We start from the raw sequence: 26,870 nt of genomic DNA, 5'->3' as shown, positions 1-26,870 counted from the left end.
ATTAAAAGAAAAAAAGGAACTAAGTCTGATGTTTTTTAATAAAAATCTATGAGATCAAACATAATATTTACAGGTACCTATTTAAAAAACCATAATAAGCAAATTGTAATACTAGTATGTTCCTGTAATTATGTTTAATATAGGTTTTTTAAATACATTTTATTGATTATACCATTACAGTTGTTCTATTTCTCGCTTCATTACCCTTCACCCTGCACACCCGATCCCCCACTGTCCCCCCCTTTAGTTTATGACCACATGTCTCAAGTTCTTTAGATTCTATATTTCCCCCACTATTCTCGCCATCCCCCTTATCTATTTTCTACCTACTATCTATGCTATTTTCTATACCTTCTCCCCCCTTCTCCTCCTCCCACCCCCCTGTTGCTAACTCTCTGTGTGCTCTTCATTTCTATGGTTCCACTCCTGATCTAGCTGTCCTCCTGGTTTGCTTTTGTTTTAGGTGTGGTTGTTAATAACTGTGAGTTTGCTGTCCTTTCAATGTTCATATTTTTCATCTTTTTCTTAGATAAGTCCCTTTAGCATTTCATATAATAAGGGCTTGGTGATGATGAACTCCTTGAACTTGACCTTATCTGAGAAGCACTTTATCTGTCCTTCCATTCTAAAGGAAAGTTTTGCTGGATAAAGCAATCTTGGCTGTAGGTCTTTGGATTTCAAGACTTGGAATACTTCTTTCCAGCCCCTTCTTGCCTGGAAGGTCTCTTTGGAGAAATCCGCTGACAGTCTGATGGGAACTCCTTTGTAGGTGACTGCCCCCTTATCCCTTGCTGCTTCTAGGATTCTCTCCTTCATTTTAGTCTTGGCTAATGTAATGATGATGTGCCTTGGTGTGTTCCTTCTTGGGTCCAACTTCTTTGGGACCCTATGAGCTTCCTGGATTTCCTTGAAGGCTATTTTCTTTGCCAGACTGGGGAAGTTCCCCTTTATTATTTGTTCAAATGAGTTTTCCACTCGTGGCTGTTTGTTTCCCCCTTCTGGTTCCCCTATAAAAATCAGATATTAGAACGTTTAAAGATGTCCTGGAGGTTCCTAAGCCTCTCCTCATTTTTTAAATTCTTGTTTCTTCATTCTTTTCTGGTTGGTCATTTTTCCATCCTTCTGGTCCATTCCATTGATTTGAGTCCCAGTTTCCTTTCCATCACTATTGGTTTCCTCTGCATTTCCCCTCATTTCAATTAGTTTAGCCTTTATATGTTCCTCTAATTTGTGACTATAATCAACCAGTTCTCTGAGCATCCTGATAAATAGTGTCTTGAATTGTGCTTCTGAGAGGCTGGCAATTTCTCGGTTGCTTAGAGTTATTGGCTCTGGGGCTTTGAGTTCCTCTTGAGCCATGTTTTCGATTGTTTGTGCCTGTTACATATGAGGAGCGGAGCCCTAGGTGTTCACCAGTGTGGGGCCACTCAGTCGCTGGGTTGTGACACTGCATGTGGGGTCGGGGGTCAAAGTAAAGCAATAGCGGTCCCCTCTACCACCGGGGCCCACATGGTTAGTCCCACTGCACTCGAATGTGCAACCAAGGTCAACCCGCCGCCTTGCACATTCAATGGGTTCGCCCGCTGGAGCCTGCGTGGTCCGTCTCACTGCTCACTCCTCTGCTGGTTTATCTGCACGCAAATGTGTGACCGTGGTCAGCCTGCCCCGCACCCTCACTGGGTCTCTGCTAATACCCCAGCTTTCTGCGTGCCTGGGTGGGGGGATCTTTCCTGCCCGACCATGCTTCGCTGCTGGCTCCAATGCTCTTACCCGTCCCAGTTGAACGGTTCGTTGATGGACTTCAGTATAGTTCAATTTTCTGTTCTTTGGCTGCGTCTTTGTTTACCAAAGGTTTGTTGTATTCTAACTTGGTTGTGAGAGAAGGCACACCGTTTCCACCTATGCGTCCATCTTGGTGGAAGTCCTAAATATAGGTTTTTAAAAAATAAAGCCCTGGTTGTTATACCTCAGTGGATTGAGTCCAGGTCTGCAAACCAGAGGATTATGGTTTGATTCCCGGTCGGGGCACATGCCTGGGTTGCAGGCCAGTTCCCAGTGGGGGACGAACAAGAGGCAACCATACATTGATATTTCTCTCCCTTTCTCCTTCCCTTCCCCTCTGAAGATAACTAAAATCTTAAAAGAAAAAAAAGAAAGAAAATAAAGAGCTAAGAGCTAACACACTACATGTTTAGAATAAGGTAGCAGAGTAAGGAAAATTATGAATGCACAACACCACAAAGTAAAAGATATAAAATAACTGAATATGCTCTTATGTCCCAAAATTCTGGTAATGTTATTTATACACATACAATAAAACACAAGCACCACTGTAATATATAGCAACTCATTCCGAGACACTCCAATATTACACATAAAATTAATGCTTTTAAAACAAGGAATTACCTAGGATATTTTTAAATAAAAGTTGAATTAAATGCAAACTATTAAACATTTAGAAGTTAAGAATATTCCGAAACTTGGAAATAAAATTTGATCTGAAAGGCTTAAATCCATAACTATCACTCAAGAAAAATATATTATTCTTATTAGGAAACTCAAAACCCTTTGTTTTTCAAGAACAAACCAATCTCATACACAAGTCCATATCCATCCGAATATGGAACATTTGATAGAACTGTAAAGCCGTCTCACCATGGACTCAAGAGCTGACATGAGAAATGTCACCACCATCCTGCTCTCTGAAGACTCCTCATCCTCAACTGGCAGGCCAGACATCGCTACTTGGGCCATGCTCCCTGTGCAAGAGAAGGAAGAAGAAAGTGAGCGGTTACAAATCCTCAGTGTCCTGCTAAACATAACCTTATACGTATGAGGTCCTCCACAGACTGCTTTAATTTACATTGCATTGAGAGAAAAAGAAGGCTCAAAAAACAAACTATTATTTGCCACAAACTCCTAACCTATTAATTAGAGCACCTATCTTATAACTTTCCATTTACTTTTTAAAAAGATTTTATTTATTTACTTCCAGACAGAGGAGAAGACAAGGAGAAAGAGGAAGAGAAACATCAGTGTGTGGTTGCCTCTTGCACATCCCCCACTGGGGACCTGGCCCTCAACCCAGGAGTGTGCACTGACTGGGAACCAAATTGGTAACCATTTGGCAGGTCCACGCTCAATCCACTGGAGCCAGGGCTCCCTCTAGTTTTATTTCCCTAAAATTAGGCCAGCATCATCCCCCCCAAATAAATTCCAGAACAAGCTGAAATTTCTCCCAAGTAGAAGGAAGAAGTGATACACTTCACAACCTAGCAATAGTTTATCAAAAATCAGCAAAGGAAACAGATGCACAATTCCCTTTCTCCCATACACACACTGGTTATAGAAAACAGTAGGTAAAGTAAACTGTGGCTGCATGAAGGTAATTTCTTCTTTCTTACCAAAATGGAAATGGTGCCCAGACTTGTGTGGCTCAATTGCTTGGGCACTCTCCTGCAAACCAAAAGGTTGCTGGTTCGATTCCAGTCTGGGCACATGACTGGGCTGCAGGTTTGGCCCCAGAAGGGGCATACTCGAGAGAGAACCCATTGATGTTTCTGTCCTTCTCTTTCTCCAACCTTCCCCCTCTCTAAAAATAAAATATTCTCTAAAAAATAAAGGAAATGGGCTACAGGACGAATGTCATCTAAGATTTCTTTGTAATACAGCATAGTACTCTCGTTAAAAAACATTTTCTGATACTTTGATATCAGCAAAAAGCCTCAACTGAATTTCAAGCACTATAAAAATACAACATACACACTCTGAATAGCAAGTGTTGGCAAGAATGTGGAAAAAATTCAAACCCTGTGCATTGCTGTTAGGAATGTAAAATGACGCATCCACTGTAGAAAACCATTTAGTGGTTTATAAAAAAACTAAACAGAATTACCATGATGCAGAAAACCCACTTCTGGGTGTATACCCAAAAGAACTAAAAACAAGGATTCGAACAGTATTTGTACACCCATGTTCACAGAATTATTCACAACAGCCAAAAGATGGGAACAGCTCAAAAGTGCATTGTCATATAAATGGGTAGACAAAATGTGATGTATAAGGTTTGTCTGGAAAACATCCAGCAATTGTTTTTTTTCCTTAATGTTATTTATTTCTTTTGAGAGAGAGGGGAAAGGAACGAGAAAGACAGTTAGAGAAACATCAATGTGTGGTTGCCTCTCACATGGCCCCCACTGGGAACCTGGCCTGCAAACCAGGCATATGCCGACTGGGAATCGAACCAGTGACAGTTAGGTTCACAGCCCACGCTCAATCCACTGAGCTGCATCAGCCATGGCAACTAAATAATATTTTAAAAAGTTATCTCTTTTGCCCCTGCCTGGTGTAGCTCAGTGGATTGAGCACAGGCCTGAGAACTACACGATCGTGGTTCGATTCCTAGTCAGGCACATGCCAAAGTTGCAGGCCAGTTCCCAGCAGGGGACTCACGGGAGGCAACCATACATTGATATTTCTCTCCTTTTCTCCTTCCCTTCCCCTCTAAAGATAAATAAATAAGTAATATTCAAAAAAAAAAGTTATCTCTTTTCGCCCTGGCTGATGTGGCTCAGTGGACTAAGCATAAGCCTGTGAACCAAAGGATAGAGCTTGGATTCCCAGTCAGGGCACATGCCTGGGTTGTGCGCCAGTTCCCAGCAGGGAATGCATGAGAGGCAACCATACATTGATATCTCTCGCCCTCTCTCTCCTTACCTTCTCCTCTAAAAATAACTAAAATCTTTTTTAAAAACTTATGTCTTTTAATTTTGTTGAATTAATTCTAGTTTCAGCTTGAGATCAAGTAATCAAATGAAAGGATGGTTAAAAAATTAAAGACTGTGGACTTCCGCCAAGATGGAGGCATAGGTGGAAACACTGTGCCTTCTCCCAGAACCAAGTTTGAATACAACAAAGGTTTGGGGAACAAAGACACAGCCAAAGAACAGAAAAATTGAATTATATGGAAGTCGGACGACAACGAACCGTTCAACCAGGACGGAAAGAGGGGCGGAGCCAGCAGCAGAGCAGGGTCGGGCAGGAAAGATCCCCCGACCTAGGGGCACAGGTAGCCTGGAACCAGTCAGGGTGTGGAGCAGACTGACCACGGTCGTACATTGGCGCACACTGAGATGGACCACGCAGGCCCCAGAGGGCGAACCCACTGCTGGAGGGCTGACGGCAGTGGCATACTCACGTGCAGTGGGACAAAATGTGAGGGCCCCGGTGATGGTGGCAGCTGTGATGCCACTGCTCCTTTTTGACCCCTCCCCCACATACAGCATCACAACCCAACGACTGAGTTGTCCTGATCTGGTGAACACCTAGGGCTCCAATCCTGCTAAGTAACAGGCACAAACAGCGCAAAAGATGGCGCAAGAAGAACTCAAAGCCCCAGAGCCGATAACTCTAAGCAACCAAGAGATTGCCAGCCTCTCAGATGCACAGATCAAGACACTGTTTATCAGGATGCTCAGAGAACTGGTTGATTATAGTCACAAATTAGAGGAACATATGAAGGTCGAACTAATTGAAATGAAGGGAGATGCACAGGAAACCAATAGCGGTGGAAAGGAAACTGGGACTCAAATCAATGGAATGGACCAGAAGGAAGAACAAAAACATCCCACCAGAAAGGAATGAAGAAATGAGAATTCAAAAAAATGAGGAGAGGCTTAGGAACCTCCAGGACATCTTTAAACGTTTCAACATCCGAATTATAGGGGTACCAGAAGGGGGAAAGAAACAGCCACGAGTGGAAAACTTATTTGAACAAATAATAAAGGAGAACTTCCCCACTCTGGCAAAGGAAATAGACTTCCAGGAAATCCAGGAAGCTCAGAGAGTCCCAAAGAAGTTGGACCCAAGAACAAACACACCAAGGACCATCATAATTACATTAGCCAAGATTCAAATGAAGGAGAGAATCCTAGAAGCAGCAAGAGATAAGGGGACAGTCACCTACAAAGGAGTTCCCATCAGACTGTCAGCTGATTTCTCCAAAGAGACCTTACAGGCAAGAAGGGGCTGGAAAGAAGTAATCCAAGTCATGAAATCCAAAGACCTACAGCCAAGATTGCTTTATCCAGCAAAGCTTTCATTTACAATGGAAGGACAGATAAAGTGCTTCTCAGATAAGGTCAAGTTCAAGGAGTTCATCATCACCAAGCCCTTATTATATGAAATGCTAAAGGGACTTATATAAGAAAGAGAAGATGAAAAATATGAACAGTGAAAGGACAGCAGACTGATAATTATTAACAGCCACACCTAAAACAAAAGCAAACCAAGAGGACAGCTAGATCAGGAGTGGAACCATAGAAATGAAGAATACATGGAGGGTTAGCAACAGGGGGGTGGGAGGAGGAGAAGCGGAGAGAAGGTACAGAAAATAGCATAGACAATAGGTAGAAAATAGGGGGGAGGGCAAGAATAGTGGGGGAAATATAGAATCTAAAGAACTTGAGACACGTGGTTATAAACTAAGGGGGGGGAGAATGGTGGGGGAGGGAGTGTGCGGGTAGAGGGGAATGAAGGGGGGAATAGAACAACTGCAATGGTACAATCAATAAAAAATATTTTTTAAAAATTAAAGACTGTAATTTTCAATGCAAATTCTAAAAACATATCCATGTATAAAATTAAGTATCTGGGTATCCTTTAATTGAAGCCCCAATATTCCAGAGAACATATGAAAATTATTTTGCTTAAAAATATACCTAGCTCTTGCTGGTGTGGCTCAGTGGATTGAGTGGCCGGCCTCTGAACCAAAAATTTGGAAGTTGGATAACCAGTCAAGGCATATGCCTGGGTTGCAGGTGAGGTCCCCAGTAGGGGCCATTTGAGAGGCAACCACACATTTATGTTTCTCTTCTTCTCCTACCCCCTTCCCTTCCCCTCTGTCTAAAAATAAGCTAATAAAATCTTTAAAAAACAAAAAGTACCTAAATGTTTTCCCTACTATTAAACAGGATGATCTAGACTTCTGGCCAAGGTGGAGGTGCAGGTAAATACACTGTACCTCCTCACACAACCAAAATAAGGACAACAATTTAAAAACAAAAAACAACCAGTACTGACAGAAAACTAAACTGTATGGAAACCCAACAACCATGGAGTTAAAGTAGACACATTCATCCAGACCAGTAGGAGGAGTGGAGTCAGTAAGCAGGAACAGAGAGGGCTCTGAGCACAACAGCACCTGGTGGACCCTGGGCACAAAAGGCGGTGGCTGGTGGACTAAGCAGGTAGAAGACTGTGGAGGGGTGAGGCGCTAAAGGTGGCAGGCAGATGAGGCAGTCCCACATTTGCATGCAGATAAACCAGGCCAAACTGGGGAGCAAGACAGACTGTGCAACCCAGGGTCACAGCACAGGGAAATAAAACCTCAAAACACCTATTGAAAACACCTGTGGGGGTTAAGGTGCCAGAAAAGACTCCCAGACTCACAACAAAATTTGTTGGGGAGACCCACAGGGTCCCAGGACATATACAAACCCACCCATATCGGAATCAGCACCAGAAGGGCCCAATTCGCTTGTGGGAAGCAGAGAAAGTGACCAAAATCTGGTAGAGAGTGTAGTAAACACCATAGTTCCCTCTCAGACCTCAGACCCCTGCCCCACGTACAGCATCACAACCCAGCAATTGGGTTACCTCACATTAGTGAACACCTAAGGCTCCGCCCATCACTACATAACAGACACAACAAGAAAAAAAAAAAAGCCCAAATAAAAAAACAAATCAGAGCTACAGAAAAACTACAACTAAGAGATGAAAAGATAGCCAACCTACCAGATACATAGTTCAAACTACTGATGATCAGGATGCTAACAGATTTGGTTGAATTTGGTTGTGAAGTAGATGAAAAAATGAAGGTTACACTAAGTGAAATGAAGAAAAATGCACAGGGAACCAATAGTGATGGAAAGAAAACTGGGACTCAAATCAATGGAGTAGACCAGAAGGAAGAAAAACAACAACAAAACAAAAAACAGGAAAGAATGAAGAAACAAGAATTGAAAAAAATGAGGAGAGGCTTAGGAACATTCAGGACATCTTTAAACATTCCAACATCTGAATTATAAGGGTACCAGAAGGAGAAGGGGAAGAGCAACCAATGCATAACTTATTTGATTAAATCATAAAGAACTTCCCCAATGGGGCAAAGGAAATAGACTTCCCGGAAGTCCAAGAAGCTCAGAGAGTTCCAAAGAAGTTGGACTCATGGAAAAACACACCAAGGCACATAATTACATCACCCATGATTAAGGATAAGGAGAGAATCTTAAAAGCAGCAAGACAAAAGGAGAATGTAACCTACAAAGGAGTTCCCATCAGACTGTCAGCTGATTTCTCAAAAGAAACCGTACAGGCAAGAAGGAGCTTGAAAGAAGTATTCCAAGTCATGAAATCCAAAAACCTACAGCCAAGATTGCTCTATCCCGCAAAGCTTTCCTTTAGAATGGAAGGACAGATAAAGTGCTTCTCAGATAAGGTCAAGTTCAAGGAGTTCATCATCACCAAGCCCTTATTATATGAAATGCTAAAGGGACTTATATAAGAAAAAGAAGATAAAAAATATGAACATTGAAAGGACAGCAAACACACAGTTATTAACAACCACACCTAAAACAAAAACAAAGACAACCTAAGCAAGTAAGTAGAACAGGAACAGAACCACGGAAATAGAGATCACATGGAGGGTTAGCAACAGGGGAGTGGGGAGGGGGGAGAAGGTATACAGAGTAAGTAGCATGGATGGCAGGTAGAAAAGAGACAGGGGGAGAGTAAGAACAGGAATGGAAATGTACAATCCAAAGGACATAAGTATGGCACATGGACATCAACTAAAGGGGGGGAGTGTGGGTGGAAAGGGGTGTGCAGGGTAGAGGGGACTGAAGGGGGAAAAATGGGACAACTGTAATAGCATAATCAATACAATACATTTAAAAAAACAGGATGATCTACTGTAACTAAAAACTTATCTCTAAAAATAAATTTTTTAAATCTTAAAAAAATAAGAAAAACTTCCATCTGTTAGCACATAAATCAAGTACTACACTAGATTTAGGCATCGACAAATAATAAAGTGTACATACTGAGGAAATAAAAGTTGATTAATAAAAAGATAATAAAACCAACTGACACTTATCACCACGTCTATGAAAAAATAGAGGCAATTTTGTTTCCCCAAACAAGATCTCTATTCTCAATGGAGACAGCACAGGAAAAACATCAAGGAAGTAATTAAATCAGAAAAAGTTTTCCCTAATTCTTTTCTCTTGGATAAATAAATTCATATTAAAATGTAGCTCAGAAAAAAGTGGACAACAAATGCACATTACTTTTCCATAATCAAAGCGTTCACTTAGAATGCTATCCTTATTTCTGAAAGTTCGTATTTCTTAATGATCTCTCTTTCCTCTTAATTCTCCAGCAAAAGAAAACGTGCTCTGAATTTACAAATGCAGTGACTTATCAAGGTCATATATCCACTATCAGAGCCAGAACATAACACTAGGGCAATTTTCCCCCTCCTGCTATTTCCACTTCTCACTTTAAAATGTCCTAAATCTGGTATGATGTCATTCACACTGAAAGTTAAGAAACAGGAGACACCTGCCACACCAACAGTCCCAGAGCGGTGCCACAAGCAATGAGAGGCCCTATCCCATTAGCAGAACTTTTCAGGAAGCATCTTCAAAGGAAAGAACCTTGAGGTGACCAAGTTCATTAAGGCTTGATACAAAACAGTGTATTTTGTTTGGGGCTTTCTGCTCTCTACAAATGGGTGAATTTGGATCTCAACAGAAAATTCGCTGACCTGTTCTTCCCAGTACCAAGACGTTATTTCCCTTAAGTCAAGACTATTCATAGAACATTCCCCCCCCCCCACCCGCCCCCGGGCCCCCGCGCCCATCATTCACTGACTGCTGCCTCTCTCTTCGCCCTTTCCCCAAAAGAAAATGCCTCACACAGTGGCGGTAACAAACACCAGAGGACATACCAGGCCAGTGATGCAAGCTTAATGAGGCATGAGGCACTGGTCCTCACAGAACCAGCCACCAAGAAAGCCAGTTGTGGGTTACCCTACTAACAAAATCTGTAACTCCAATGGGTGGCACCCAGGCTCTCCCCTTCTACGAGCAGAGAAGCAAGATCGAACCAACCGCTTACTATGAAAGTTCCTGACCTTTCAAGAGTGCCCTCATGAGTTGGATAGACAAGAAAGAAAGAAAGAAAGAAACATCTAGTGACTATTCTCCCATGAGAAGCCATGAAACAAACAATTTCAAGGAACTAGAATGGGATATTTAGCTCTGCACTCATAAGTAATGCAAGTGAGCATGATCCGAACCTCTGAACTTCATCAGTAATACTTCTTTGGAACAAAAGGGAAAATGACCAAAATGATCACGTACTCCGTAACACATTAAATACAAAAAGGATGACTTGACCCCTTTAAATCTTTTTAACAGCAATGGAACAAAAACTGAACTGAGTCAAGCCAGTGTTAGATGAGAAAACATGTTGAAGCCAGTGTTAGATGAGAAAACAACTTTGGGTTCTGCGTTTGTAACATAATGTTCCTGCGTCCCCATTTGGCTGATGCTGCCTTGGTAGAGGAGTGGTGTGGGGAGAAAAGGTGACCTCTCTTCATAAGGAGGAAGGTCATCATCCAAGGCAGAAAATCAGGAGTCAAGGAACAGAAGGAAGGGTGTCCCCCTGTGTGTGCGCTACCCAGTATGGTAGCCAATAGCCACATGTAGCTATTTAAATTAATTAAGATAAATAAAATTTAAAACTCCGTTCCTCAGAAGCACTGGTACACTTCAAGTGCTCAGCAGCCACATGTAGCTCGTGGTTACTACAGTGAAGTTCACAAAGAATGTTTTCATGATCACGAAAACTTTGTACTGCTATAGAGATTAATCTATGTTGAATAAATTCTCATGCCCCCTTGAACCACCATTGTGGGAGCTCTAGTAGAAGAATGAGTTAACTGAGGGAAAAGAGAACTTAAGGGAACACGCGCCAGTGTACAAAGTCCATCCCAACCCCATGGGAGCATTCTTCACTGCCCATCTCCACAGATTATTGGCACAAGGGTATCCACGTGGAACCGGGTAGCAAGGTAGATTCCCTGAGAAAAGGAACACAGAAATTCAATCTTATGATAAGCTAAGGTTAATTAATATGCATGTGAGACATCAGGGACACAGATCCTTAGGATAAATTAATGAAATTCAGAAGAGCCTAACCCACCGGGTGCAGTGTGACCTTACCTCAATGATCAACTGGCACCAAAATGGAATCACACCATTTTCTTAACATCTCTGTAAATAACTTAGCTTTTGCCATTTTACTTCCATATTTTATAATTCTTAATACTTAAATATGAAATAAATAGCATGAACATCATTATAAATCTTGATGCATAATGCCAAAATTTCTAATAGCTACCAGAAATGTTTATATATACTAAATTCAGTCTCACCAACATTTCGGATCTATGACCTAATCACCATGAATACCTCATTACACTAAAACTGTTTCATTTCTCTGCTTACTACAGAAACCCTTTTCATAGTTTTTGTATTTCTTCTTGGGTGACTCATCATGTAAGCCATTACTAAACTGATTTCTGATAACTACATATTTACATAAATCGTCAAAAATTTTCTCTTCAAGTCCGTTCTTTTAATTCTGATAATTTTTACGTACATGCAGGTCCTTAATTATTCAGCTTTTCTATTATGTTTATTTTAATTCTGTACTTTGAAATGCAGTATTTTTGTCTCAGACAATTTTTCATTCAACCACATTTATGTCATTCTTTGCTCATTCTTTCTTGCATCTTAGACTTTTCTTTTGCTTGAAGTTAAAACCCTTAGAACGTCTCCTTCTTATGGCAAACTGTTACTCACTAAAATTTCCCTTATTTTTTTTAAAGATTTTATTTATTTATTTTTAGAGGGGGAGGAGAGAGGGAGAGAAACATCAATGTATGGTTGCTTTTTGTGCATCCCCTGCTGGTAGTTAGCCTGCAAGGAACCGGTTTGCAACCCAGACATGTGCCCTGACTGGGAATCGAACCACGATCGTCTGGTTCAAATTTCCCTTATTTTTGAAAGATATTTTCATTGAAATAGAAATCTAGGTTGACAATTACTGTTAAGATTTTACTTATTTATTTTTAGAGAGAGGGGAAGGGGGACAGAGAGATATCAGTAGGTTGCCTCGGCTGCCTCTCACATGACGCCCCCCACCAGGGATCTGGCCACCAGGGACCTGGCCACCAGGGACATGCAGGCATGTGTCCTAACCAGGAGTCAAACAGGCAAGTTTTCTTTCAGACTGCGGAAACAATGCCCGGGCCACTGAGCCACACCAGTCAGGGTGACAATCAGTTTCTATCAGTACACTGAGGTTATTTCATTATTTTCGGCTTCCACTGGTGCTATTCACAAGTCATCTGTAGTCTACTTGGAAGGTAACTGCCACCACTGCCCACCCTTGTTTTTAGAGACGTTTTCTTTGTCTTCGGTTTTCTAGTTGCATTGTGTATCCAGACACAGATTTATTTTTACTCAGTGTGCCTGTCATTCACAGGGCTTCTTGACTAAGGATTACTGACCTTCAGTTGTGGCAAAGTCTCAACTACTGACTCTTCAGATACTAACTCGCCCCCTTTTCTATCTCCTATCCTACTGAGACTCAGGGTCAACTGCATGTTAGTCCTTAAATCTCACCCCCCTGGTATATTTTTGTCTCTGAACTAAACTCTATCTTATCTTCTAAGTTATCTTCAATGTCATTAATTCTTCACCTCTGCTTATTCTGTTATTAAAACCACTTACTGAATTTTTATTTTGTTTATAACTTTCATTTCTAGAATTTCTATTTGTTGCTATGTCACATGGTATCATTTCCTACTCCTTGAAGAGTTTCCAGTGTGACAAATTTCTTTAAACATAATAGTGATAATTGTTCCATAGTCTCTAATAATTTAAAAATCTCAAGTTTCGTAAGTATATTTCTGTTGTTTCGGGGGGTTCTTGCTCACACTCATGGTACTCGAGCCCATGTATGCCTCACTATCTTTTACTATGTCCTGATAACTTTACATTCACAAATTATTTTAAATTTGAGGCCCACGATGAAGGTAGTTTCCTCCATGCACCTGGAAATATTACCTGCCTGGGATCACCATAATCCCACTTCAATGGCTTCAGGCTCCTTGGACTACCAAGAAGATGACAACCCAGACCGCAAATAGGGATGTAAGCTGGTTTACTTCTCAATCGCCTTTTTTGCACCCCCAGCTTAATGAGAAGAGTCTCCAATATAACCCCTGAATTTTGGCCAGGTTTACAACTTTGATCTCCTTCTTTTTTAAAATAGTGTTCTATTTTTGTCATTAACAAAAACATTTTATTTTTGTTTATTTGTTTTAGAGAGAGAGAAACATCAACTGGTTATTCCATTCATTCATTCATTGGTTGATTCTTGTATGTACCCTGACTGGGGATCAAACCCACAACCTTGGATTATTGGGATGATGCTCTAACCAACTGAGCTATCCAGGCAGGGCTGAACTTTGATTGCTGAGACTGTCATCTCACAAGGTTTGCAAACCTCAAGTCGATGTGGGGACACTGGCAAATGCCCACAGGGCAAAGGTAATCCTGATTTCTCATACTGGACTTCCCATTTTCTTTTTAATATTAGCCTGTTCACATCACCCCTACAAATTCCTCTCTATCTTATCAACTTTTTGCTATTTTTACCAACGTTTTGCTTTATAATTTTATAACATTCTACTGAGTTCCATCAACTCCAGGAACCACACCTTACAATGGCCTTCATTCTCAAGAACAAGTTATGAATTAGCCAGGTTAGAAGGTTACAAATTCTCAATTCAAGCCATCTCAGGTAAAGAAGGGAATTTCTATTTTTATTTTTAACTATTCAGTCTAAAGGTTGCACTGACTCTACACACAGCTAGATCCAGGAACATAAGACATGCCATTAGATCTATCTCTACTCCCTCCCTGTGGGCCTCACTTGAGCACACGAGATGGGTTTCTGCCCCAAAACAGATGAAAGCCACGTCCATCTTTAAGTTTACTGCACACCTGTACAGTAATCCCAGACACAACGGACTATCGAATCTTCCTCCTGCTGTCTGCACAAAAGTTTCAGGAGTTTGTGCCACAAGCTTACCATATCTGAGCCTACTGTGATTGGCACTGTAGCTACAACCACGTGAAATAGGAAGACAGGCAGCTACTCACAAGGCAAAACAGGACCCTCGCTGGAGAAAGGGATGAGAAAGGCATGCCAGGAACACAGAACGTATCAGCTGCCTGAGTCCTCTTCTTTCAATTTTCTTAATTCTTCCGTTCTAAGTTTTTTTATCTTTTGGGTCCCTCATTTGATTTTAATCCTTCTTTATGAGTTTCAAATATGAACTAATTGCCCTGTTCCTGTTTCATTTCCTTATCTTTTATCCTTGTCAGCTATTGTTTCATAGATACTCGCATGGCCTTCTTTCATCTTTCTGAAAACAGGCTCCAGCCATTCTTTAAAACCTTCTTGTGTTTCTGGTTGGAGATCCATCTCAGGGATTAGGTTTCACTGTGACCTTACTGGTCTGTTCTACCTCAATATATGCCAATAATTAATTGTACATAAAGGTTTTCATTTGCCCATACTTCTGCTTTGAATTTACTGATCCTTGTTGTTAATACTGAACAGCAAAATAACAAAAATTAAAGTGAGTCAAAGAGCTCTTGAAGATTTTCACACACATTATCATCATTCTTAACAAAAAAACTGGTATTGTTCTGAATATTTTTTATTATGTCGATCTCTAAAACATTACTAAATCTTCAACATACATCTGCTTCAAATTAAGTTTCAGGTCAGACTGCCACGTGAGGGAGGTACCATAACCCTGATCTGGTTTTTTCAGTACATTCATACCTTTTCTTTCTTGTGCTAGTATGTTGTTTTCAACAAACATGTTCCCATTTTAAACTTACAATGTACAATCTAACCAAGAAGAAATTTTAAAATATTTTAGTGCAACGATTTTGTCGTATTATTTTATAAGTAAGCCCAACCTAGAAAAATTACCCATCTTACTTAGGTTATCCAGTTAATTTTATAACAAAGGAATAGAATCCGTATCTCCAAATTCCAAACTACCTCTTTCATGCACAATAATAATCAAAGTCAGGCTAAAAAAAAGGGTAAATAATTATATAGTAATTAGACTGTAACACTAGATAATCTCAGACAATCTCTATAAGACAGTAAATTAACTGTCCCTCACTGTAAACAAACTGAAGCAAAAATATCTTTCTTGTTCACGACACAAAGATTATGGATGAGTTGAATACCTGATTTATATCAACATCAGTCATGTTCTGCAAAGGAAATGAAGGATTTGGTTCAAAGATAAACATGTGAATGTGTTACACAACAACTGTCCAATGAACACGTAACTTATATCACAATACACTGCTGACAGGCACTAACAGGTAAACTTATCTCCTTTAACAGATAAACAGTTGTGACAGTCTGAGCCCTGGCTGGTGTAGCTCAGTGGATTGAGCGCAGGCTGTGAACCCAAGGGTTGCTGGTTCGGTTCCCAGTCAGAGCACAGGCCTGGGTTGTAGGCCAGGTCCCCAATCAGGACACATGAGAAGCAACCACACACTGATATTTCTCTCCCTCTTTCTCCCTCCCTTTCTCTCTCTCTATAAATCAATCAATCAGTCAAAAAAAAAAAAAATAATAACAACAGTTTGACTTAGTAACACAAAATCCAAGATCCCAGACCCACCCTCAGCTAGAAGGAAGTGAATCTGAATTGATCAAGGCACCAGGGCCATTATTTTATTTTCTTCAGAAAAACTTACTTTTGCAATTTTCTGCAGAGTGCTAAAGTTATCTGTTATTCTTCCTTACAATCTACCCTGTACATTTACTTAATATGATGAAAAAATCTTCAAGATTGCAAAATTCACTATGTATGGTACCAGGTGGGTACTGAAAATATTGGAACACTTTGAAAGTGTATGAATGTTTAACCACCTGAAACTAATTCAAAACAATACTGAATGTAAACTGTAATTTAAAAATATTTTTAATGAAAAGGAAAAAATAAAAAACAAAGACTTCAAAAATCAGTAACTTTCCCTAACTCAATGTTTTGTACTACAGCCATCATCACTACACTCCAGATACCTGGATCAACTAAAACTGAGAAAATCTTCAAAGTAAGCTGAAATACCTACCACTAGTGTATTACTCCTCAAAGGCTACAGACAGTGTTAAAGAAAGGTAATGGTATTCAATTCTATAATTATTCCACAGGCTGAAGGGGGGAGGAAGATACTTTTAACAGGAAAATCTTCCACCCAAACTTACGTTTTTGACCTTTACTCCAAAAAATGCAGTGTGACTTTCCTCTGCAGTGGATGTTCTTTTTCTGGGCCAGATTTTAAAACAAGCTGATTATCTATCTCTTCCTTGTTTTTTCAGTCTTCCAGTCGTCTCCATTCTTTGAGACCTACTCTCAGGTTATTTTGTGTACATGAGGTAAAGCTCAAATTTACCAATTCATTATATTAAAAACTACAGTAAAGCCAAGTTTCAACAAAATTAATGACTGCAGGCTCCAGTACAATCTTAAATACTCGTATATACACTAAGAGAAACATCTTCAGTGAGAAGTATAATGTAACTTCAAGTATCATCTAATTCTAAAGAAAGTGAAATCTTAAACTTTAAAAAAAATCTATTTACAAAATAATTTCTTCAAACTGAGTACTAAGAACAAGTTACAACTCATCATCTAAGTTGTTACAAATTTTGTCATATGATGGTGCCTAAAGTAAAAGAAAAGGATCTAATACTTGAATTAGTTTACTTCATCCTAAATAAGACTGAGTCGCATGAATAGTACCTATATTAGCATGTAATACTACATTCTGGCAATCCGTAAGAGTTGTCTTTCTACCTCTGACATTAATCATATTTCAATAACTTCATGTTCAACCTATAAATACTACACTCCAAAAGCTACTCTGTTCTTCAGAAGAGGAAACTTATCCCTAAAATGTCAGTATACATTTAACAGAATCAGTTCAGATTTTGACACAGAATTTACAATTGTCGTCAGTTTTTCAACATACTACCATTTGTTCTAATTATGTCCACTTAGGAGCTACCTCAGAAAATGTGTTCAAGGTAGTAATTCACTGACCATATTCATCTGTCTTCTGAATGATACCAAAGAAATTAACTTAGTACCCTGGTGCGTTTATTTATAAAAGAGTGGCATCTACCTGACACAATTTACAAAAAATACCTTTTTTCCGCATAAAAACATAACTGTGGTAACTTGGACATATGATGTAAATTGCCCAAGATCACAAAATTATTAAGTAGTATCTAATCCAGATCTGACTGCTCTTAATTCCCCATATTCTTTCAAACCACATCACACACTGTAAAACTTACTCGACTTCTTAACATTTTTATGTTCAAACCTCAGAAAAACTTAAGTCCTAAGTCCCTTCAGGACCTAGACAAAAACTATAAGGGAATTTTTAAGTCCATGCACTATCCTAAAAATTAAAAACAAAAAAATACCCACACTCAGAGACTTCTTAATTCTAAAAAAGGTATTTTCATTATCCCAAAGTATCGCCACACAAAATACTCACCAACAAAGGAAAACAAGGCACACACCATCTTAACCAGGTGAGCAAAGTCAACACTGGTCCCAGGACAAACATCATGTCCAACCAAACAGAACACAATGAGAACACCGTGGCATTCCTGCCCAAAATGCATTAGACACACCCAAGTTTATAAAATAACTGCTCTGCCCTTCAATCTTCAAATAGGTCAAGGGCATGAAACTCAAAGACTGAAGAACTGTTATAAAGTGAAGTATATTAGACAACTGGGTGAAAATATAATCCCGGATTAGACCCTTCTGCTATAAAGTGACATTTAGCAAAACTGAGTGGAGTTTCTGTGTGGGGAATTTTGTTTCTTTGTTCTTGAAACGACAGTAGATCCTTTAGCAACACTGGGTTCAAAGTGCACAAGTCCACTTATACAAAAAAAACTTTTTAAAGATTTTACTGACTTTTAGAGAAAGAGGAAGGGAGGGAGAAAGGAAGACAAACTTTGAAAAGTGAGGGAAGGAAGAAACATTGATCGGTTGGTTGCCTCTCACATGCCACAAGCCAGGTACCTGGCCTGCAACCCAGGCATGTGCCCTGACCAGGGATTGAACTGATGACCTTTTGTTTCCTGGGACAACACCCAATCCACTGAGACACACTGGCCAGGGCTGTATTTTTGCAATAAATTCATACAATACTGTAAATGTATGTTTTCTTCCTTATGATCTTCTTATCATTTCCTTTTCTCCAGCTTACTTTATAATAATACAGTATATAACACAAAATATGTGTTAATCAACTACGTTATTAGTAAGGCTTCCAATCAGCAGTAGGCTATCTATAGTTAAGTTTTGGTAGGGAGTCAAAAGTTATAAGCATATTTTCAACTGCCAATATTTACACACCCCTAACCTCCACATTACAGAAGGGTCAAGTGTATTTTGTGAATTTAAAAGTGTTTCAAAATTAGCCCTGGCTGTGTAGCTCAGGTGGTTAGACCCTCATTGGGATGTGTCAGGGCTGTAGGTTCAATGTGCAGTCAGGGGACAGTCAAGAAGCAACCGATGAAGAAGGCACAGATAGGAAGAACAACAAAGTGATGTTTTTTTTCTCTTTGTCCTTCCTCCCCCTTCCTCTTTCTCTCTAAAATCAATAACTTTTTTTAAGTGTTTCAAATTAATTTTTAAAGCAAATTAAAATTTCTCCTACTTTTGTCTTATTTCTTTTTCTGCTTTTGCTGTCAACAAGGGTTCTGAATATCAGAACTGGGAGAAGAACTAAAGACATTAAAAAGTAAGTTACTGATTATGATTCTAGCTAAAAAAAAACCACCCTGGAAATGGGCTATTTTTCCTTTTTTTTTTGCATTTTAAGAAGGGAATGATTGGAAATTCATACAGGTAAATATGTCCAAAAGTACTAACAATCTGAAGGATATTAAATAAAACTCAGCAGACTGTACATCAACCAGTAAATTAGGTCATCCAATTTGGATAGCATTTGTTACTGACTATAAGACAAGTTGGGGGGAGTTGAGGGGAGAACCCTCTCATCCCAACACGAACACAATGCCTTGCACAGAATAAGCATGCAGGACACAAATGCTGAATTCCACAATAAATTCTGGGCTCCACGTTGATCCTCCCTACACCAATACTAGAATTTACTCCTAGTGCTATCAGACAGATCAGTTCGTCTATGGCCATACCACCCTGAATGTGCCCGATCTCATCTGATCTCGGAAAACAGATCAGATCACAAGCTACAATATAGAAGCCATGCCGTGGCTGGTGTGGCTCAGTGGGCTGAGTGCCGACCTGCAAATCAAAGGGTCACCAGTTTGATCCCCAGTCAGGGCACATGCCTGGGTGGGTTGCAGGCCAGTTCCCAGCAGGGGACTCATGAGAGGCAGCCATACATTGATATTTCTCTCCTTCCCTTCCCCTCTAAAACAAATAAATAAAATATTTAAAAAAAAACAACAAAAAACAGTAAGCCTAACAGTGCCTATTTTAGGACACAGGATTGCTATGAGCATTAAATGAAGTAAGAAGGTAGCACGACAGTAGACTAATTATAAGCTCTCAAAAAATGTTACTAGTTGTTATTGGTATCATTGCTTAATTCTCACACCAACTCCCAGTTTTGGCATGTCCTCTAGTAGAGAGAGCTTGCTACTTTTAAAGTAATAATTTGCAATTATTGGACTAGTTTAAAATCAGTCCTTATAATGAGAAGAGACTTCTTCTACAAGAGGCCTTTCAATAATGCACTGAACTCCCCTCACAATCCTCTTCTCCAAACTAAGCATGCCCAGTTGGTCACTGCTTTACCTGTAACATTATCTCCAAAACATTTCACAGCGGCAACAGCCTCAAAATATTCCCTATTTTGTCCAGACAATGTCCAGAAGTGGACATAACATTTTGGATACAATCAGTTCACCAGAAGATACACTAGGACTTGTAACTCCCAGAATTCCCCTGTTCCTATTTACAAAGAAAAACATTTTAATTCACATTTCTTTTTTTAAAGATTTTATTTATTTTATTTTTAGAGAGAGGGGAAGGGAAGGAGAAAGACGAGAGAAACATGAATACGTGGTTGTGTCTCGCGTGCCCCTCAGTGGGGATCTGGCCTGCAACCCACGCTTGTGCCCTGACTGGGAACAAACCAGTGACCCTTTGGTTCACAGGCCTGCGTTCAATCCATTCAGCTACATGAGTTGGGGCAAAAACTCACGTTTTCAATAAAGAATAAAACAGTGGTAGAACTGAGATGAAATGCAATGCAAAGAGCTAGTCACCAGTAACAAGAGAAAAAGTTAAGTGTTTAGTAGTTTTTCAGTGTTTTATTTACTGCTCCTTTACATAATAACAACAACCTGGTTACGGAGCTTGTCTTCTATATGTTATGTTTTGGGACATGCCATCAACCTAAGAATCATCAAAGAATGACAGACCCTGCCCTGGCTGGTGTAGCTCAGTGGATTGAGCACGGCCCTGTGAACTGAAGGATTGCGGTTCGATTCCCAATCAGGGCACATGCCTGGGTTGCAGGCCAGTTCCCAGCAGGGGACACACCAGAGACAACCATACATTCATATTTCTCTCCTTCTCTCTTTCCCTTCCCCTCTATAGATAAATAAGTAAAATCTTAAAAAAAAATGACAGACCCTAATTGTAAACTGATTCCATTCCTCCTACCTAATTTGACATTACTTTCCCCATTAAGAAATTCACTATAATAAAAAAAAAAAACTTTCTCAACAAGACTAGTGCCACAATAAAAAGAACCCAAAACCTGTATTTTAATGTCAAACTCTGTAGTCATATTCTTGAAACAAAGCCAAATCCTCGGAGGCCTAAGGAGCCGAGGGAGGAGGGCCAGGAGCTCTAGCTGCTGTGTCAGCCTCAGCCTGGCCCTACCCATCTCAGCCCCAAGCTCTGACCCTAGGATCCCGCCCGTTCCAGTGCCCAGACTTTGCGCTCCAAGGTGAGGATGGGATGAGCTTTACACATCTCTGGAAAGAGATAAATGCCTGTGCTGTGAATAAATTATTAAGTGAGTGAGAGTGAATTATTAGATTCCCAATTTTATTCTGTATTTAAATATCTTGGCGTCTTACAGTTCAGATTATTTTTGTTACTTTAAGATCTAGCTTTGTTTTTTTTTTTTTTAAGATTTTATGTATTCACCCTGGCTGGTGTAGCTCAGTGGATTGGGCACCGGACTGCAAACCAAAGGACTGCGGTTCCATTCCCAGTCAGGGCACATGCCTGCGTTGCAGGCCAGTTCCCAACAGAGGGAATACATTGATACTTCTCTCCCTCTCTCCTTCCCTTCCCCTCTAACGATAAATGAATAAAATATTTTTAAAAGATTTTATTTATTCATTTCTAGAGAGAAGAAAAGTGAAGGAGAAAGACAGTATAAGAAACACAGATGTCTAAGAGAAACATGGATCAGCTGCCTCCTGCTCACCCCCAACTGGGGACCTGGCCCTCAAGACATGCACGTGCCCTGACTGGGAATTGAACCCACAACTTTTCAGTTAGCAGGCCGATGCTCATCCCACTGAGACACACCAGTCTGGGTAAGATCTAGTTTTAAAGTAATGAAATATATCCATCTATAAGTTTCCATCATTTAAAACTTAATCTGCCATTGTGGAAGATTCTCAAGTATGGACACCAGGAAGGAACTGGTTAGAAATGCTAATTACTTGGCCCTACCCCAGGAGGGACCTAGCAATTGTGTTTTAACAAGTCCTCCAGGGGATACTGATGCTCAAAGTAGTTTGAGAAACACTGGCTTCCAGGTCAAGAGTCAGGTGGCCTACAGTCAAAGCTTGGAGTCAAGGTTTACTCAACTAGGATGATCAACAGTAAATTACCCAGATCTCATCTATAAAATGGAATTAACAGGATTATTCTTAAGAGTAAATAAGAAAACATATGGTAAGGGCTTAAGAGCAATGCCAGACACATAAGAAATATTCAAATGTTAGCTGCTGTTAAAACACTTTAACAGTTGTCGACTGGGAGGAGAACAAAGGCAGAAAAGCCTTTAGTTGAATACCTAGTGAGTAGGCCAGACACATGTAAACAAGGTAGAACCAAACACATGCACAGAGGAAAAAAAGATGCCCTCCTAGAAGGGGCAGACAAGTTGATTGGGATAATGTAAGAACAGCCAATTCTGACCCAACAATATAACACAGGCTTTAAAAAACTGAACACGTACAAGCAAGAAGAGCCTGAAAAACAGAAAAAGTCATTCTAACAACAGGTGTGAATGAAGATACTGAGAAGCAGGCTAAAGGAGTAGACTACAGTAGCTTAAGAACGGGCAAAGCAAAAATATTTACAGTAGTCCCCCCCTTAGGCACAGGGAATATATTACAAGATCCCCAGTGGACATCTGAAACCACAGACAGTACCAAACCTTGTATGTACTGTTTTGTTAATACGTACGTACCTTCCTCCTTGACCAACTTCGACTCTGCCAGAAACGTGGCAGCAGCTTCTCCAACAGCAGGCACAGGCTCTGCAGTGTTTACAGTTCTCAGTCCAAACCTGTTCCTGAATCTGTGTAACCACCCCTTACTCGCAGTAAATGGCTTGGTGTCACTCCTTTCAGAGGATCCCTTGCTGAAGTCTTCGTACAGGCTCAGTGCTCTCTGGCGCAACATGCTGCCGTCAACAGGAACACGTTTTCTGTGCATGTCTTCCACCCACAAACTTAATGCCTTTTCCATCTTAACTAAGCATTTATCACGCACCGTGGCAGTAACTTTTGCAGTCTGAAGTGCAACAGCAAAACTAGCACGGATTTCTTTTTCCTTCTTCACAATTTCACGGATAGAAGATTCGTTCTTACTGTAGATCTTAGCAACTTCAGCATAGGATTTTTTTTCTTTCCTTATTAAGTCAAGAATTTTCACCTTTTCACTTAAAGGAAGCACTTTTCGGCTTCTTTTTGGCATATCCAAATTGCCAGCATCAGTACTCTTGCCCTTCAGGGCCATAATTAAGGAAAATGAGTGTTAGACGAACACCAGCAATGTATACCAAAAGAGTCGACAAGCGGCTGGTGGCACATATAGTGTGCACAGACTGGACAAAGGAACGATTCACATCCCAGAGGGACAGAGCAGGACCTCATCACTCTAACCAGAACAGCCCAAGAAACCTAAAACTTACGAATTGTTTATTTCTGGAATTTTCCATTTCTGACCTCGACTGGAACCGCGGGAAGCAAAACCGTGGGGGGGGGGGGGATTTCTACTGTAGTAGAAAATAAAATTAGTCATCCCAAATGATAGGCTTCAGGGAGGAGTGAAACCCCTGCCTCCTCAGGGAAGTCTCCTGGACAGTCTCATTTGCAAACCAGCTTCCCCTTTTGTCTCTTTAGCACCCAGAGACAACTCTTAGGCACTGTGGCCCATCCAGCAATCCATTGTCTGCAGCAAAGTCAAATGCAGAAAGGGTGAGAAGTCTGCACCCGGCCCGCATTCGCAGAAGTGAGCACTACTTGAACTGAACGTCGGGTCGGATCTGAACATTCAGATGTCGGACCTGAACACTCAGCCGCAAATTAGCACAAAACCATAACACTAAAAAATAAGTAAATAAACAAGCCTCGCTTTAATAAAAGAAAAACTTGGATAAGCAAATATGGAGTGGGGAGGAAAGGCAAAGAAGACAGTTTTTTTTGTCTTCTTCCTCCCCTGAAACCCGCCTGGGTGCTGGCCCAATACAAACGGCTTATATTCGTGGCCTGAAGGCTGAGGTTTTCCTTCCGGTCATTGTGTTTATTTCTCCCCACCAAAACCGGCCCAGCAGGGTAGGCGCGCCCGCCGGGCGGGGACAAAGCCCACTCGGGGTTCCACCTGGGCGAAGGCAGGGAAGGACGGGGAGGGGTGACGCTCGCCAGCCTGCCCGCCCGCCGGCCGAAGTTACCAAGCACCCAGGCGCCGACCCCGCCCCCGCCACTTATCGGCCAATACCGAGAGTCTGCTGCACGAGCGCTCCAGCCCCGGAGACACCCGGCTAAGCGCGACCCCACAGCCCGAGCATGGCACAGCGGCGCGCACCCGCACCGCCCGGAGCCGGCCAATCAGCAGTCGAGCATGCGCAGCCGCAAGCTCGCCCGCGCCCGGGCCTTAGGCGTGAGACCCCCCCCATCATAACATAGAGCCGGCGCGCGCGCGCCCCTCCCCCACGAGTACCGAAGCGCGCGCGTGCAACTGTCGTCCCCCGCGACCGCGTCTGTTCCTGCCCCACCCCCAACGCCAGCAGCCCAAGGTTAGGAAACCGGGGTACCCCAACTCGGTCGCCGATAGTCCCTAAACTCCTCTCCGTGCAGGCCCCGGAGGGGCAGTCTCAAATAAAGATTGCTCGCGATGGCAACTGGGGTGGGGAACGCGGAATGAGGCGACTGGGACTCACCCGAGTGCAGCCGCCTCCAGGCAGCGCTGGGGTAGGGGTGCTGAAGGAAAGCGAGTGTGAGCCGTGCGCAAGCTGTGGCCGCGGCGAAGCAGCCTCAGGCTGAGGCGAGGTGACTAGCGGGCAGGAGGTGAGAGGGCGAGGGCCTGTGCGTCTCAGCCGAGCTTCTGTCACCGCTGCATGGCCGCCCGGACAGGGCCTCGCTTAGCGCCTAGATCCAATCGCAAGGGACCGAGAGAGGGGCCGAGGTAACCGCGGCAGGCGGGCGGCCACGGCTACAGAGCGCGTGTGGGGTAGCGGGGGGGCGATCAGTGGCCCCTTTTCTCTGCTCTCCGAGCTTCTCTCTCTCTTACTCTTTTTTTTTTTTTTTTTTGTCCCTCGAAGGCTCGCGGCGCTTGCGCACCCGCAACACCGCCCAACGGGAGTTGTAGTTTCTGATTCGTACCTCTTAACGGGATGGCGAGGACAGTGGACTACAACTCCCAGAAAGCCCCGCGCGGGCGAACCCGGAGCCGGGGGACGCCGAGAACTCGGCGCCCGGCCCTTTCTACAAGGACTGTCAATGGAGGCGCGGGGTGGTGGGATCGAGAACATGGCTGCACCTGGGGCCTGTTCGGCCGCCCGAGTGGGGGAGGGGAGCAGGGGCCAAAATCTAGGCCGGTGGTGGCTCCTGCCTGTTCCCTGCGGAGCTCCAGCCGGCTTCGGGTACCGCCGAAGACTCGCACTTACTCTTGCACCCGAGATTCCCTGCAAATTGCGAGTCCGGGACATTGCAAAGGCCGGGGATCCCCAGGGCGGCCTGGCAGCCTCCTTGCCCCTCCATGGGATTTTCTCCGCCCTGCACCACCCTCCGGGACACAAAGCACTCCCGTTAGTTTCGTAAGCTGCCTCAAAAGAAACATTCTGCCCGGACTTTGGACAGTGGAGGGGTGGGACTCCTGTTTTTATTTATCCCTTGCGGCGTTGCTCTCGCCTGCACTCGACATTTAAAAATAAAGTTGAGGAAAAGCCATGAATGGTCACAGATAACCTGATTTGTAGCCCGATTTGTTTAAAGAGTAAGCAGTTTTACTCAAAACTATCCACGCCCCCCCACACCAGTTATTTTTGGCTTGTCAACTGTCATTATTAGCTCATGAATTTTGGAAATGCAGACATTACTGTTAACTTAAGTTAAAGCCAAAAGTTGAAAATTTGACCCAGAGATTGTATATGTTCATGGAAAGTGCACGATTGAGTGATTTTGTGATTTTTCTCCCCACCGGAGATTCAAGCCACGCCGGCCATCCTTCCCCTCCCCGTTCCCCTCCTCCTCCTCCTCGGTAGGTGGCGACCACAGCAGCGCCTTTTCCACCCTGTCTTTCTGGCAAGAAAACTTTGCAAACAGCCACTCTTGATGTGCAGCAGTCCCCCCTTATCCGCGGGGAAATACCTTTCAACAGCCCCAGTGGATACCTAAAACCCCAGATAACACCAAGCCCTATATACACTGTTTTTTCCTATACATACCTTCCTCCTTAACCAACTTCGACTCTGCCGGAAACGTGGCAGCAGCTTCTCCAACAGCAGGCACAGGCTCTGCAGTGTTTACAGTTCTCAGTCCAAACCTGTTCCTGAATCTGTGTAACCACCCCTTACTCGCAGTAAATGGCTTGGTGTCACTCCTTTCAGAGGATCCCTTGCTGAAGTCTTCGTACAGGCTCAGTGCTTTCTGGCGCAGCACAGTGCTGTCAACCGGAACACGTTTTCTGTGCATGTCTTCCACCCACAAACTTAATGCCTTTTCCATCTTAACTAAGCATTTATCACGCACCGTGGCAGTAACTTTTGCAGTCTGAGGTGCAACAGCAAAACTAGCACGGATTTCTTTTTCCTTCTTCACAATTTCACGGATAGAAGATTCGTTCTTACTGTAGATCTTAGCAACTTCAGCATAGGATTTTTTTTCTTTCCTTATTAAGTCAAGAATTTTCACCTTTTCACTTAAAGGAAGCACTTTTCGGCTTCTTTTTGGCATATCCAAATTGCCAGCATCAGTACTCTTGCGCTTTGGGGCCATTATTAAGTGAGAAAAAGGGTTACTTGAAGACCAGCTCTCTGATACCCAGGCAGTCGATCTGATAACAGAGACAGCTACTAAGTGACTCATGGGAGGGAGCGTCTACAGCGTGGAGACGCTGGACAAAGCATGGGAGGATGTGAGAAA

The 26,870-nt window shown here is 42.1% G+C and overlaps 1 protein-coding gene across 10 annotated transcripts in view; it reads right to left on the bottom strand.

The window, feature by feature from the left end:
• The window catches only part of LOC118984032 (general transcription factor II-I-like), an 83,407-nt gene extending 56,759 nt beyond the window's left edge, over positions 1 to 26,648 (bottom strand). For 2 of the 10 annotated variants that reach the window (XM_037041745.1, XM_037041754.1), the window contains exons 1-2: positions 26,174 to 26,645; positions 2,656 to 2,759 (exon numbers count right to left, since the gene is read on the bottom strand). In XM_037041745.1, coding sequence (XP_036897640.1) covers positions 2,656 to 2,759; positions 26,174 to 26,453 — 384 coding nt within the window. In that variant the 5' untranslated portion in view covers positions 26,454 to 26,645. Of the gene's footprint in view, positions 1 to 2,655; positions 2,760 to 22,694; positions 22,885 to 24,667; positions 24,762 to 26,173 lie in introns of those variants that run through there. The other 8 variants (XM_037041753.1, XM_037041752.1, XM_037041746.1 and 5 more) reach the window with 8 other exon arrangements.
• Between the last annotated feature and the right edge of the window lie 222 nt (positions 26,649 to 26,870).

This window comes from Sturnira hondurensis, unplaced genomic scaffold, assembly GCF_014824575.4.
Source record: "Sturnira hondurensis isolate 20B ecotype Veracruz unplaced genomic scaffold, ASM1482457v3 Scaffold0003166, whole genome shotgun sequence".
Classification (NCBI taxonomy): domain Eukaryota; kingdom Metazoa; phylum Chordata; class Mammalia; order Chiroptera; family Phyllostomidae; genus Sturnira; species Sturnira hondurensis.
The sequence above is the reverse complement of the archived record's forward strand: the minus strand, read 5'-3'. Positions and strand labels throughout refer to the sequence as shown.